Source organism: Linepithema humile, chromosome 1 (genome assembly GCF_040581485.1).
Source record: "Linepithema humile isolate Giens D197 chromosome 1, Lhum_UNIL_v1.0, whole genome shotgun sequence".
NCBI classification, from domain to species: Eukaryota; Metazoa; Arthropoda; class Insecta; order Hymenoptera; family Formicidae; genus Linepithema; species Linepithema humile.
In genome coordinates this window covers 17,979,487-17,993,312 of record NC_090128.1, presented here as the reverse complement: position 1 = coordinate 17,993,312, position 13,826 = coordinate 17,979,487, and the positions used below count along the sequence as shown (strand labels likewise).

The window sequence follows — 13,826 nt, the reverse complement described above, 5'->3', positions numbered from 1 at the left end:
CGGCTACTGGTAAACAAGATGGCGGATGTTGACAAGATGGCGGAAATTTTTATTTTTCCGAATTGAGAAAATCCAAACGGGGTTCGAACCTGTATCGCTGGGTTTCTAGTCCTGGTCCTAGTCTGCTGGGCTACCTATAGATCTAATGAAGTAAGTCGTAGGATCGTATTTATAGTAGGCGCGGGATGACGTATTTTTATTTTTTTCCGAATTGAGAAAATCCAAACCGGGTTCGAACCTGGATAGCTGGGTTTCTAGTCCTGGTCCTAGTCCGCATGGCTACCTATAGATCAAATGAAGTAAGTCGTAGGGTCGTATTTATAGCTATGGGGCCTGGCAGGTATGGGGCATCAAAACAAACGACGTCACGCAGTCGAGAAGGGGTCGTATTTATGGCGGGGCCGCGTCTATATGAGGTACCCCGAACTCTCTGGCAGGTATGGGGCATCAAAACAAATGACGTCACACAGTCGCGAAGGGGTCGTATTTATGGTGGGGCCGCGTCTACATAAGGTACCCCGTACTCTCTGGCAGGTATGGGGCATCAAAACAAACGACGTCACACAGTCGCCTCGTGAAGGAGCGTATTTATGGTGGAGCCGCGTCTATATGAGGTACCCCGGACTCTCTGGCAGATATGGGGCATCAAAACAAACGACGTCACACAGTCGCCCCGTGAAGGAGCGTATTTATGATGGGGCCGCGTCTATATGAGGTACCTCGGACTCTCTGGCAGGTATGGGAAATGTAAACAAACATCACCAAGGTGTCGGGCGGGGGATGATAAAACTACGACCTGTGAGCAAGTATGGGAGAACAAAAGAACGGCGGAGTCAAACGGTGGATTCTAGTTTGCTAGACCAATATTCGACGAAATGACGACTAAGGGGGTGCAAACGGTATGGTAGAGCACGCGCTGGTATAGCGAACAAAAGAACGCAACGACGAATGATCGGACGCTTTTTAGTCTGATATTCGGCATGTTGGTTAAGGGCGCAGCGATATCGCGTGAACGGAGTGAGCCACCCGTTTTCGCGGATTGAGCGCGCTGTATGGATTGGGGAGTGCAGGAACATGTGAAAAGAGGAAGGAAACAAACACGAGAAATGGAATACAAAATCGTTTATTTGAAATTTTTCTTAAGAATACATAATTGTACTGACAAAATAAAGTTTATACATTTTATGATTTTCAATAGAATCAAATTTAATTATAAATGATAAAAGTATACATTAATGTATGAATTACAATTTTCGTTGAAATCTAATTATATGTACAATTTGATCGAAGTAAAGAGCGATTAATTCTAAAAATATAATTTCAAATTGATCGTCGAGAAATGTTAAATCTTTTAGTTGCGTACGTACATTAGTTTGTATTTCGTGACAATTAGATTTGAACGCGAGTTTTATAATATCGTGTTCGATATAGCCCACGATAGGTAGTCTTATTTGTATTTCATTAATAAGATATTTAGCGCAATCATTGGCACTAGTGGTGATTATATTCAGTCGATTCAAATTAGCGTTTACACATTCGAATATATTTTCTAGCCCCAGAAAACTAGCTCTCTGCATTGCTATAGCGAGCGAATAAGTCCGGCGTTTCTTCGGAGCATGAATTTCTTCTTTAGTCGTGGTATTTTCCAAAGGTTGAACTTCTTGTTCGTTTTCTTGATATGTCAATAACAAAGCTCTTGCTCCATAAGCAGTGGTGAAATTTATAATTATCTTGTTGATAATAATCGAGTTTGCCGTAATACTATTTCCATTTAAGTAATCCGACATTTGCTTCATTATTTCTTGAAATTTTTGCCATTCCGCCATGTTGAAGCAAATACCATCGGCTCCCTTGGATGAAAATTTAACGAAAGGTTGAAAATCAAACTCGTCGCCGTTGATTGAAGTTTGCAGCCCAACATGAATTTTCTTCGTATAGGAAAAATTCAATCCATATGTTGTAGATAACAGCATGCAATTCTGCACAATTTTTTCGGAGATGTCGCATCTTGCTTCGGAAGTGTCGCTGCACTTTGTCGGCTTTTCGGATTTCACAATTTCCCGTCGTTTATCCATGACACTGATTTTTATACGCAGACGCGAAACAAAAATACGAAAACTGAAACTTGTTCGCTGTTGAACTTGTAGGTTCGAATGCTAGGAGACGAATGAGAAAAATGTTACAATCTTTCGCGTAACAGAAAATCGGAAAATGGTGAGGGAAATTTAAACACATATAAACTTTTAAGCACTATGATTGGTCGCAAAGGCGACGCATTAACAAATATTACTTTTCCGAATTTCCACGAAAATTTTACTAGATAAAGAAAGTTTCGATTTTCGTGTCGCAACATGTTACGGAATAAATTTTCATGATCTTACAACGGAAAAATTTTTGCTACCCTATTGTGGTTTTTACTACGCAATTGATATATAGTGTATTATTCTTATTTAATCAATAGAATTTCTACCCGTCGCGTAGTATTTCTTAACAAGTTTATCGTCGGAATTGTTACTACGTGTTCAATACTATAGGATTATTCTTACCCTGAATCAATCAGCTTAATATTTTATTTTTTCCGAAGCACCTTGCTCTCCTATCTTGAACTATCGTTCGTTGAATAATAGGATTATCATGAAAAGTATGACGAAATGACCGAAACGTTGTACGCCGAAAGGACCTGGGTCGTTGTCCAGTTTCAAAGGAAGTGTAATAAAAATATTTGAAAACGATGCTTTTTTCCTAAATTTTTTCAAGGTGGGGGGAAAACTGGTATAAAACGGGAAGACGCTGAAAAATCGCACAGTTTCACATTTTCTCGCGCATTCGGGATTATAGCGATCTGTATTTCCGTCTTCGTGTGATTTCACTGCGTATCGAAGCCGCGTTGAATTAAAAATGTCTAGTTTGCGGGAAATTATCGAATCATGTTTGCGATTGACGCGTAGTTTAAACGGGCTCTGCATCGATAATTATTTATCGTTGTTATCCGACAACGACGATAATAATTATGTTGTATTCGCAAAGTTTGCGCGTGCGTGCCCTAGCGCGGTGCTCGCGGTTTTATTCCGTTTGGGGCATTTCTTGATTTACCTCCAGCTTTTGATTATTGCCGGCGAAATAATCGAGATGAGGCGTGTGTTTAACGACAACGAAGAAGAGGATGCGGAAGGCTATATCGCCGGCCTGCTGAATTACTATCGTGGTGCGGTAAAAAATGGTAAGTTTCTATTTTTTATTATGAATATTTAAAACAAAATTTAAAAAAATTAAAATCATTATTTTTTAGGAACACTACAATGTCACGAGCCGAAAAAAGTTATGGCGGTGGAGGGTGTAGCGCGTAGCATGCGTCAAAATTATGTCGAAGAGCGAGCTACTCAACGCCGCGGGGTAAGACGGCGAGCCGATACCTCGCCTGAGGCTGGACCAGGGCTGACGAAATGTGGCTCGCGAGCCGACCCCTACTTCGGACGCTTCTCCCTCCAACGCGTCAGCCGGCAGAACCGACCGACGTCTGTCAGGACCGTAGATAGCCCATCGTGCGAGATTGCGGGGCCATCGTGAATTTTTGGAAATTTCGATGTTTAACGACGTAGTGAATGTATCGTGAATAAAATGAGGAATGAAAATATTAATGTGACAAATGGATGCGCTTAGTATTGCTAATAAGTTCTTCAATGTCAATATTAATTTGCGTTGAAGCGAGACGAAGTTGATGTTCTAACACTTCATTGGACGGCGAACAACGTTGAGCAGATTTGATGTGCTTCATAATAGAAAACGTGCTTTCACAGATGTAAGTTGATGCGAATAATGATTTTATATAAAGTGCAAAGTCAATGAGTTTCGGATACCGATCTTGTGGCATAACTTCAAAAATTTTTGAGTCTGTCTCCGTTCTCGATAGCATAAATGGATCGTTTTGTAGATTGCACACTTCTTCTTGAAGATCACTTTTAACGCACTGAACATTTATTTTCATTGGGTTATTGTAAAAAATTAAATCTGTTTCTATAGATTTAAAATCTTGAAAACGACGGTCGAATTGATCGGAAACTTCAGAAATAACGGAAGTAAATCTTGAGAATTTTATTTCCTTGAACTCTTTTTTTCAGTTCAGAGCAACTTGGAAAATGGCAAACATTTTCGTTGTTTAATTGGCATTTAAATAATGTAAGTTTGCTTCGGAATCCATTAATATTTGCCAGCATATCTGAAATAGTGCGACCTTTCCCTTGCAAATTTAAATTTAAATTATTCAAGTGATTTGTAAAGTCCGTTAGAAATGCCAATTCTGATAAAAAAGATGGATCCTGTAGTTTTTTTACGAATTTGGTAGTATCCGATTTGATTTCTTTACTCAAAAACTCGGCAAGTTCTTTTCTGAGTGCAAAAAAACGAACTAAACATTTTCCTGCACTTAACCAACGAATTTCAGAATGAAGAAGTAAATCTCCGTATTCAGCATCCACTTCTTCTAAAAATGTTTTCCACTTTCGATGAGACAGCGACCGATTTCCTCCGCGAATAAGGTTCGTAATTTTTGTTACAATTTTCATTGCTGACAGCATTCTAACACTTTTCTCGCATAATGCTTCCTGATGAATAACGCAATGAAAAGTTAAACAATTTATACCGTTTTTTCTTAAGTGACCAACAAATCCATTTTCGCTACCAATCATAGCCGGTGCTCCATCGGTAGCAATAGCAGAACATTTCTTGAAACCATCAATTTCGTCGATACACTTTTTTACAGCTTTAAAAATATCCTGGCCTGTTGTTGTTCCATGCAACGGAATTACAGCGAGTAGTTCTTCATATTCCGAAAAGTCGTCCATTATTATACGAATAAAAATAAGTAATTGACTTATATCTGTTCGGTCAGTACTCTCATCCATACACAAAGAATAATACCGACAGTGAACAACTAAATTCGTTATTTTCTCTTTTATACTATCGCCCATGTCAGTAATTCGACTTTTCACAGTTTGTTTTGACAAGGCAACTGTTGCGAAATCTTCAGCAGTATTGTTATGGTCGAATGCTTTTGCCATTTCTATTGCACATTCTTTAACAAGTGTGTCATCGCTGAAGCATTTTTGGGCTTTTGCTAATTTCAAGCACACCGCATATGATGCAGTTAAACTCTTTTTATTAAGAGATGCTGGCACAGACACTTGCATCTCTTTTTTGAATTTGTCTACAACGGCGCGTCGCTTGTCATCAGAGTAATTTCCATATGTTTTTTCATGAAGTGAAGAGAAGTGTCGAACAAAATTTGAACTTTTATTATTACTCAAACAATTTTCACATAATACGCATTGCGGCTTCTCGTCCGAATTCTGAATAAAGAAATACTTTATTTCCCACTCTTTATTGAAAGCGCGGTTCTCGGTGCTCTTTCTTTTAGACATTTTGACACTTTTATTAAAATGAAGTTATCTGTTTTTTATAGAGTCAGAACTAGCTGAATACGGAGATTTACTTCTTCATTCTGAAATTCGTTGGTTAAGTGCTGGAAAATGTTTAGTTCGTTTTTTTGCACTCAGAAAAGAACTTGCCGAGTCTTTGAGTAAAGAAATCAAATCGGATACTACCAAATTCGTAAAAAAACTACAGGATCCATCTTTTTTATCAGAATTGGCATTTCTAACGGACTTTACAAATCACTTGAATAATTTAAATTTAAATTTGCAAGGGAAAGGTCGCACTATTTCAGATATGCTGGCAAATATTAATGGATTCCGAAGCAAACTTACATTATTTAAATGCCAATTAAACAACGAAAATGTTTGCCATTTTCCAAGTTGCTCTGAACTGAAAAAAGAGTTCAAGGAAATAAAATTCTCAAGATTTACTTCCGTTATTTCTGAAGTTTCCGATCAATTCGACCGTCGTTTTCAAGATTTTAAATCTATAGAAACAGATTTAATTTTTTACAATAACCCAATAAAAATAAATGTTCAGTGCGTTAAAAGTGATCTTCAAGAAGAAGTGTGCAATCTACAAAACGATCCATTTATGCTATCGAGAACGGAGACAGACTCAAAAATTTTTGAAGTTATGCCACAAGATCGGTATCCGAAACTCATTGACTTTGCACTTTATATAAAATCATTATTCGCATCAACTTACATCTGTGAAAGCACGTTTTCTATTATGAAGCACATCAAATCTGCTCAACGTTGTTCGCCGTCCAATGAAGTGTTAGAACATCAACTTCGTCTCGCTTCAACGCAAATTAATATTGACATTGAAGAATTTATTAGCAATACTAAGCGCATCCATTTGTCACATTAATATTTTCATTCCTCATTTTATTCACGATACATTCACTACGTCGTTAACATCGAAATTTCCAAAAATTTACGATGGCCCCGCAATCTCGCACGATGGGCTATCTACGGTCCTGACAGACGTCGGTCGGTTCTGCCGGCTGACGCGTTGGAGGGAGAAGCGTCCGAAGTAGGGGTCGGCTCGTGAGCCACATTTCGTCAGCCCTGATCTACATTAACCGTGAGGTCGTTCCGATACGTATTATTATAAAATACCTATGAACATGGCAGCTATTAACATAACATATAAAATTGACAGGTTAAACGCTGACAATTATAGAACATGGAAATTTTCAATGAAGATGTTACTAATTCAGAGAGAATTATGGTCATACGTGAATGGAACAGCTGAGTTAAAGCCGGAAGCAAGTGCGGCTGAGAAACAAGCATTCAAATCTAAAGATGAAAAGGCTTTATCTACATTAGCGTTAGCCATCGATCCAGATCAACAAATCCATATAGTGGGTTGCAAAACTTCGACTGAAGCATGGGCCGTATTAGAACAAGTCTACGAACCCAAATCGAGGCAAAGGATTATGCAACTAAAACGACAATTCGTAAGAATTAGATTAAGGCTGCGTTCGGTTTGGGCGCTTACACGTTTAAAGCGCTTATAAGCGTTACTCACATCGTTCGCTTTGGAGATGTTAGCTATTGAGACAAGTCATCGCATTTAAATTAGGCGACAAACGCGGGGCGAGAGCGAGAAAAAAAAAAAAAAAAAAGGATCGAGTCGAGCGTCGGCCGAACGGTACGGAGACACACGAGCAATTCGAGTGTCCTTTCATAGAAGTCAGTTGCGAGCGAACCATTGTTCAGAAAGCACGTAGTGGTTCTCAATAAAGAAAAGTTCACTCTCTCATTTAGAGACAAACACAAATTAGCCACGATCAACTTCCTCTCTCCTTTCGCGAGACCATCCTTGATATCAACGACCTCAACATTAGTGCTCACAAATCGACTAATGACGTCATCGTGACGTCATAATTTCTGCTTACAAACGCTTATTTCTACGAGGTAGGGCAGTGTGAGCGCGAGTAAGCGTAAGCGCTGGTAAACGCTTATGTTTATTTCGGAACGCAATTGTAGCGAAACACATGAGAAGATGGCTTTCAATAGAACAGAATTTACACAAATATATTTAAAAGATGCAGAAACCAATCGCGTGTACACAATAAATGTAACACCGGTAGAAGCAATGCGCTTAGAAACTGGTAAGTTTATTAATATTTTCAAAGTCATTACTGTGAAATATTTGAAGGTTATGAATCATTTTTTTTCCCCTAATTTCTATTTTATCATTATTATACAATTATAGTTATTTTTTTTTATTTTTAGATCTTGCTTTCGCAACATTAAAATTAAATGAAATAAAAAAGAAACATGGTAAATATAACAAGTGGGATGGATTTTTTTTAAAGAAAATATTGTAATAAATTTTTTATAATTATTTTTATTTAGAAAACAATAACATTATTGACAACCATGAAGAGATATTACAGGGAGAGGAGATATTTCAGAAAGAGGGGACACATCAGAATATAAATGAAGAAATTAGAGGCACTTTTAATAATTTTTCTAAATAATATATAATTTAGTATATAATTTCAGATATTTCTTTAAACATATTTATTTTTACAGTTTTCAAATGGCCTCATGAGGCGATTCTTCTATTAATAGAAGAATATAATTTGAGACAGAACGATTTAAGTTCTGGAAAAATGTCGCAAAAAAAAGTATGGTCCTTAATTGCAACCGAATTAGTGAAACATGGTTACAATGTAACAGGACCACAGTGTTTGTCAAAGTTTTCTGGATTAAAACGAACATATAAAACTGTCAAAGACCATAATAATAAGTCTGGCAATGGAACAAGAAAATGGCCATATTTATCTGTAAGTAATTATTTTAGAAACAACTGATATTTAATTTGCTAATAACAGTCTTTTTTCAGCATATGGAGAATTTATTAGGCTCGAAGCCATTTATGTCACCGGTAAGTACTATATCCTCAACAGGGAAAGGATCTCAATCACCATCAGAATGCAGTACATCTAGTATTGACAGTTGTTTGGAGACTGAAGAAAAGTCAACACGTAGTAAGTTAATACCTTTATTCTAAATACAGAATCGAAAATATTAGTTATATGTACAATGTTAATATACAATGTTGTTACACGCTCAATAATTTGTTTTATTTAGAGAAATTTCGGCAATTATATAATCTAGAAACATTAATAGAAGATTTAAAAGAAAATAGGAAGATGGGAGAAGAAGCCATGGAAAGAAGACATCAAGAAAACATAGAAATGCGCAAGAGACTTCTCGATTCTTTTGAAAAAATAGTAGATATTTTAAGTAAAAAGTAATTTTTGGTTATATGTATTTTAAATTAGATGATTATTTGTTTTTCTTTTTTTAATTGATAATTTTTCTTTTTAAATAATTGACATTCAAAAGTGCAAATATTTTCGTTATTATTAAAATCCATTTAGGGTGTGAAATGTGAGCTAGTCTTTTATTTTATAAAGTATGTGTATTTCCGTAAAAGAAGTTATGTTGTGTTACCCATATCATAAGATATGCAAATATTTAGATATCTAGATATATATATATATAGAGATATACATATATTTTATACAAACGTTATTTTTGTACTATGCTTTATTCGTTATAAAGTATAATAAAGTTTATATACAAAGTATAAATGTTTTATTAGTAATATTGTACACTTTACGCATTTTGTATTATTAAATTATCACAAATTAGATCTCGTTTTATGTAGCCTGCATTGTTACTTCTTCTTTGATAAATTAATTGTTCATTATTGTCAGCTTCTAAAATATCTGGTTCTATAATAGGAAAGTCATCATTTTGCAGGAAACAGATATTGTGCAGAACACAACATGAAATAATAAACTCTGGAATTAAGTCGACCCGTTCCATATCAAGAAGTGATAGCAAACTTCGAAATCTTCCTTTTAACAATCCGAATGCTCGTTCAATCGAAATTCTGGCAGATGAATGGCAAAAATTATAATTCTTTTGTCTAACTATGAGATGTCCGTTATCATGAAATGGTGTCATTAAGTGTTCATGTATTGTGTATGCTGCATCGCCCAATATATGGCTATCATTAGGAAATTTTTCTGCGTCTTCTAAGTAATTATTAATTTCAGATAAACGAAACACTCTTTGGTCATGTACAGAACCAACATGTCCAGCAAGACAGTGAATAAATTGGCCCGTATGATCACTAACAGCCTGTTAAAAATACATAAAAAATTGTAATTATTTAAATAATTATATTATATAAAAATGTCATTATATTATAATAACATGAATTACCTGTAAATGTATACTATGATGATTTTTTCTATTAACGTAACATTCAGGATTGACATGTGGTGCTTTTATATTTATATGTGTGCCGTCGATTGCTCCTATTACTCTAGGAAAAGCGCTAGTTGCAGCAAATCCTCTCATAATTTCTTCTGCTCTATGACCTTCCGGCCATGTAATAAAACGAGGAGTTAATTTAACTAATGCTTTTGTCACTTTTCTTACAGCATTTAACGCAGTGGCTCTTGCAACATTAAATTTCTCACAAATGGATCTGTATATAATTTAAATATTAAATATTAAGCAACGAAAAACTATATGCACACACAAGGATAAATTAAAAATTAAAAGAATAATGTAATGATAATATTAATAACATACCGATATGAATCTGGAGTAGCCATTTTCCATATAGCGATAAAAAATTGTTTTTCAGGTGATATTGTTTTACGTCCAGATCTTGATCTTAATAATGTAGGTTTTATAATTTGTAAAATGTAATTAAATGTTGCTCGTTTCATTCTAAAAAAATAGGTTTATTATTTTAGGAATCAAACGCAAAAATTATTAACCATTTTAATTTAAATATATTATAAATATGCATAAATATTTTTCATAAATATTGTTCAGCTTAGCAGCGTTTTTAGGGATTGCACAAGCCTGAAATGTGATTTAAATTGTTCATCATTATAACATGGTATGACGTTTTCTACATATCCTTGCAGTCGTTTTATGGGCCTTTTAATAGAAGGTTTGCTTAGAAACATTATAACATTTTCGAATTCCTTGTTATATGAATTTTCATGTTCTTCCTCATAGAATAATAATTCTGCACATGTCAATATTTGCCCAAGAATACAGATAAACTTATCGTCCGCCATCTTAATGTGCTTATAATCGCTTACAATTGCCAAAACAAACCGTATTCTTTATTGTCGTGTAAGCGCTCAAATATCAAACCGAACGGTTGAAAACAACGCTTATAAGCATGAGCGCTTACAGCGCGTGGGCGCCCAAACCGAACGCAGCCTAAATGAAAACAAAACCATGACGTCATATTTATCAAGAATGAAGATTTGCAACGATTATCTACACGCAGCTGGATGCGACGTAAAGGATGAAGATTTAGCATACGCCATGCTCACAGGACTACCAGAATCGTACGATGCGCTAACAATGTCTCTGGCGAACTTAGAAGAAGCTAAATTTACTTCACACGAAATCAAGAAGGCATTACTGATGGAATACGATAGAAGGATGTCGAAAAATGAAAATCAAGACACCAAATCAGAGGTTACCGCGTACCAGGCTAGTAGCAAACAAAATACATCTAAAAATAATACGCCTTAAAAATGCTTTAAATGTGGAAAACCCGGACATTTCGCAAAACAATGCAGAAGTAAGGTCTCGAATACGAAAGACAATTCCAAAATACACAAAAAGGATTCAGTAGCCTTGTTAATGGCACTGCATCACGTCAAGTTAAATGATGCTTGGTTATTGGATAGTGCGGCGACGTTTACACCACGTATGTAAACACAAAGAATGGCTGAGGAACTTTAAAGCCACGGCACCTCAAGCAATTGATACAGCGGATGCATCATCAAATACGGACGAAGCACCACTCACAGCGGAAGGAGTCGGTGAAGTCGTATTAAACACCAAGATTGGTTACAAAGAATATGATATAATTCTAAATAATGTATATTATGTACCCGGTTGTAGACGAAATTTAATATCGATCGCGCAAATTGAAAAAAAGAATAAAATAATCAAATTTGAAAATGGAATAGCCAAACTAATAGATCAGTACTCAGGTAAAATATATGTAAAAACTCGTCAAATTGATAATTTATATATTATACAAGCCGATGTCATACATCCGGATAATGGCGAAGCAATTAAACTACATACACTAAAGTTAGATAAGCAAAATATATGGCATGGAAGATTTTGCCATATCAATAATCAAAGCATAGAGGCATTAGCTAGAAAAAGATTTGTAAGAGGACTTGAAGATAACAAAATAAACCCAGAAAAATGCTCAGGATGTTGCATAGGAAAATCAACTAAAGCTCCATGCAAAGGGATATCCGAAAAGCAATCCAGTCAAATCCTAGAATTAACACTCAGACATATGTGGCCCAATGCCAGTGGAGTCAATAGGAGGAGCAAGATATTTTATGACTCTGGTAGATGATTACTCAAGGAAAGTACAGGTACACTTCTTGAAAAGCAAAAATAAAGCTGTACAAATTATTCAACGTTACATTACTAAAACAAAGAGAGAAAGGATTGAAAATCAAGAGATTACATACCGATAATGGATTAGAATACTGTAACAAAGAATTAAGGGAATTGTTCAACAAAATAGGAATTAAACATGAGAGAACATGCGTGGAAACACCTCAGATGAACGGAGTGGCAGAACGAATCAATCGTACACTGATGGATATGGTGAGATCAATGCTGTCATCTTCGAAATTACCCACATCTTTTTGGGCTGAAGCCACTAGTGCTGCGGCTTATTCAAAAAATCGCATGGTTCACAGTAGTTTGGAAGATGGTGTCCCAGAAGGCATCTGGACAGGAAAATTACCCAGCGTTAAACACTTAAAAGTATATGGATGTTTGGCCTACGCTCACTTACCAGCACAAGGTAGAAAGAAGATACTAGACCCACGTGCGACAAAATGCATCCTAATCGGATATTCAAGCCAGACAAAAGGATACAGGTTATAGGATCCAAAGAAAAAACAAATAATCCAAACAAAACACGTACAATTTGATGAGACAAAAATTGGACACGAAGCAATACTTAGAAGCAATAATCACGTCCGTTTTGAGTTTTTAGAACCATCACATTTAGAAACAAATAAAGAAGTTCGAATAGAATCACCAACAAGGAAAGAACAACCAATTTCGCAAATAACACTGGATGACGATGATAGCGATACATACGACAGCGATAATGAAGAATCACAGGAATCCACAGAATCGAGGATAGTGGGGGAGACGGAAGATCCAAGACCTAAAAGCCGAGGAAGACCCAAGAAGAAACCACCAAGAAATCCGTATGGTTGCAAAGGCAAACCCAAAACAAACATAGAAATCAATCTCACTGAGATTGCAGAACCAAGGAGTTTGAAGGAAGCATTGGAATCACCGCAATCAAATGAATGGATACAAGGAATTAACGAGGAAATCGAGAACTTGGAACGACTCAAGACATGGATTCCAGAACTATCCAAACCAAAAAATTATATTGGAAGTAAATGGGTATTCAAACTAAAACGCGATGCCAACGGAAAAATTATGCGATATAAGGCGAGATTAGTCGCTCAGGGCTTCAACCAACGAGAAGACATAGATTACAATCTGACTTATGCACCGGTTGTCAGTTTTTTCGTGGTAAGATTATTGCTCGCTTTGAGCGTTACATTCGGATGGGTTACTCGACACATAGATGTGAAGAGTGCCTATCTAAACGGGCATCTAGAAGAAGAGATATATATGAAGTTACCCTCGTTTCAAGATAACGAAGAAGAAAGAATCGTAAAATTGTTGCGACCAATTTATGGTTTGAAGCAAAGCGGAAGAAATTGGAACGATGCTCTAGATAATTTTCTAACACGAAAGGGTTTCGAACGATTACGATCATCAAATTGCCTATACCAACAAGGTTTTTGCACATATTTAGTCGTTTATATTGATGACATTTTGATTTTTTCCAAGTACAAAGAAAAGGCTATTGAAATAGTACAAATAATCAGACGAGAATATGAGATTAGAGATCTAGGAGAGGTTTCTTACTTTCTTGGAGTTGGAGTTGAACGGAATTCAAACAGAGTTTCACTTAACCAAAGATCATACATAAAATCTATAATACGGCGTTTTGGCATGGAAGAATGTCGACCGGCAAATACACCTTTGGAACCAGGAATACAACTAACCAAAGATGATTCACCCGAGAACGAACAAGAAAAAAAGAAAATGAAGAACGTTCCATATAGTGAATTAATCGGTTGTCTTAGCTATATTAGTCAAAGTACGAGACCGGACAGTACGTTTGTTGTAACTAAATTAGCTCAATATTCAAAACCAGGTCATATTCATTGGTTAGAAGCAAAAAGAATAATTAGATAC

At 36.0% G+C, this 13,826-nt stretch overlaps 2 protein-coding genes across 2 annotated transcripts; one reads left to right on the top strand and one right to left on the bottom strand.

The window, feature by feature from the left end:
• Nucleotides 1-3,129: 3,129 nt before the first annotated feature.
• On the top strand, nucleotides 3,130-8,744 carry LOC105669274 (uncharacterized). Its single transcript, XM_067347036.1, has 7 exons — nucleotides 3,130-3,220; nucleotides 3,290-3,393; nucleotides 5,971-6,080; nucleotides 6,598-6,895; nucleotides 7,937-8,233; nucleotides 8,293-8,437; nucleotides 8,541-8,744. Exons 1-7 carry the CDS (start codon nucleotides 3,130-3,132, stop codon nucleotides 8,705-8,707), a joined length of 1,212 nt encoding a protein of 403 aa, XP_067203137.1. The 3' UTR covers nucleotides 8,708-8,744.
• A 241-nt stretch (nucleotides 8,745-8,985) lies between these two features.
• Nucleotides 8,986-10,084, bottom strand: LOC105668517 (putative nuclease HARBI1). Its single transcript, XM_067347028.1, has 3 exons — nucleotides 10,062-10,084; nucleotides 9,687-9,954; nucleotides 8,986-9,602 (listed from the first exon to the last, which is right to left on the bottom strand). The coding sequence occupies exons 1-3, from the start codon at nucleotides 10,082-10,084 to the stop codon at nucleotides 9,072-9,074; spliced, it is 822 nt and encodes a 273-aa protein (XP_067203129.1). The 3' UTR covers nucleotides 8,986-9,071.
• Between the last annotated feature and the right edge of the window lie 3,742 nt (nucleotides 10,085-13,826).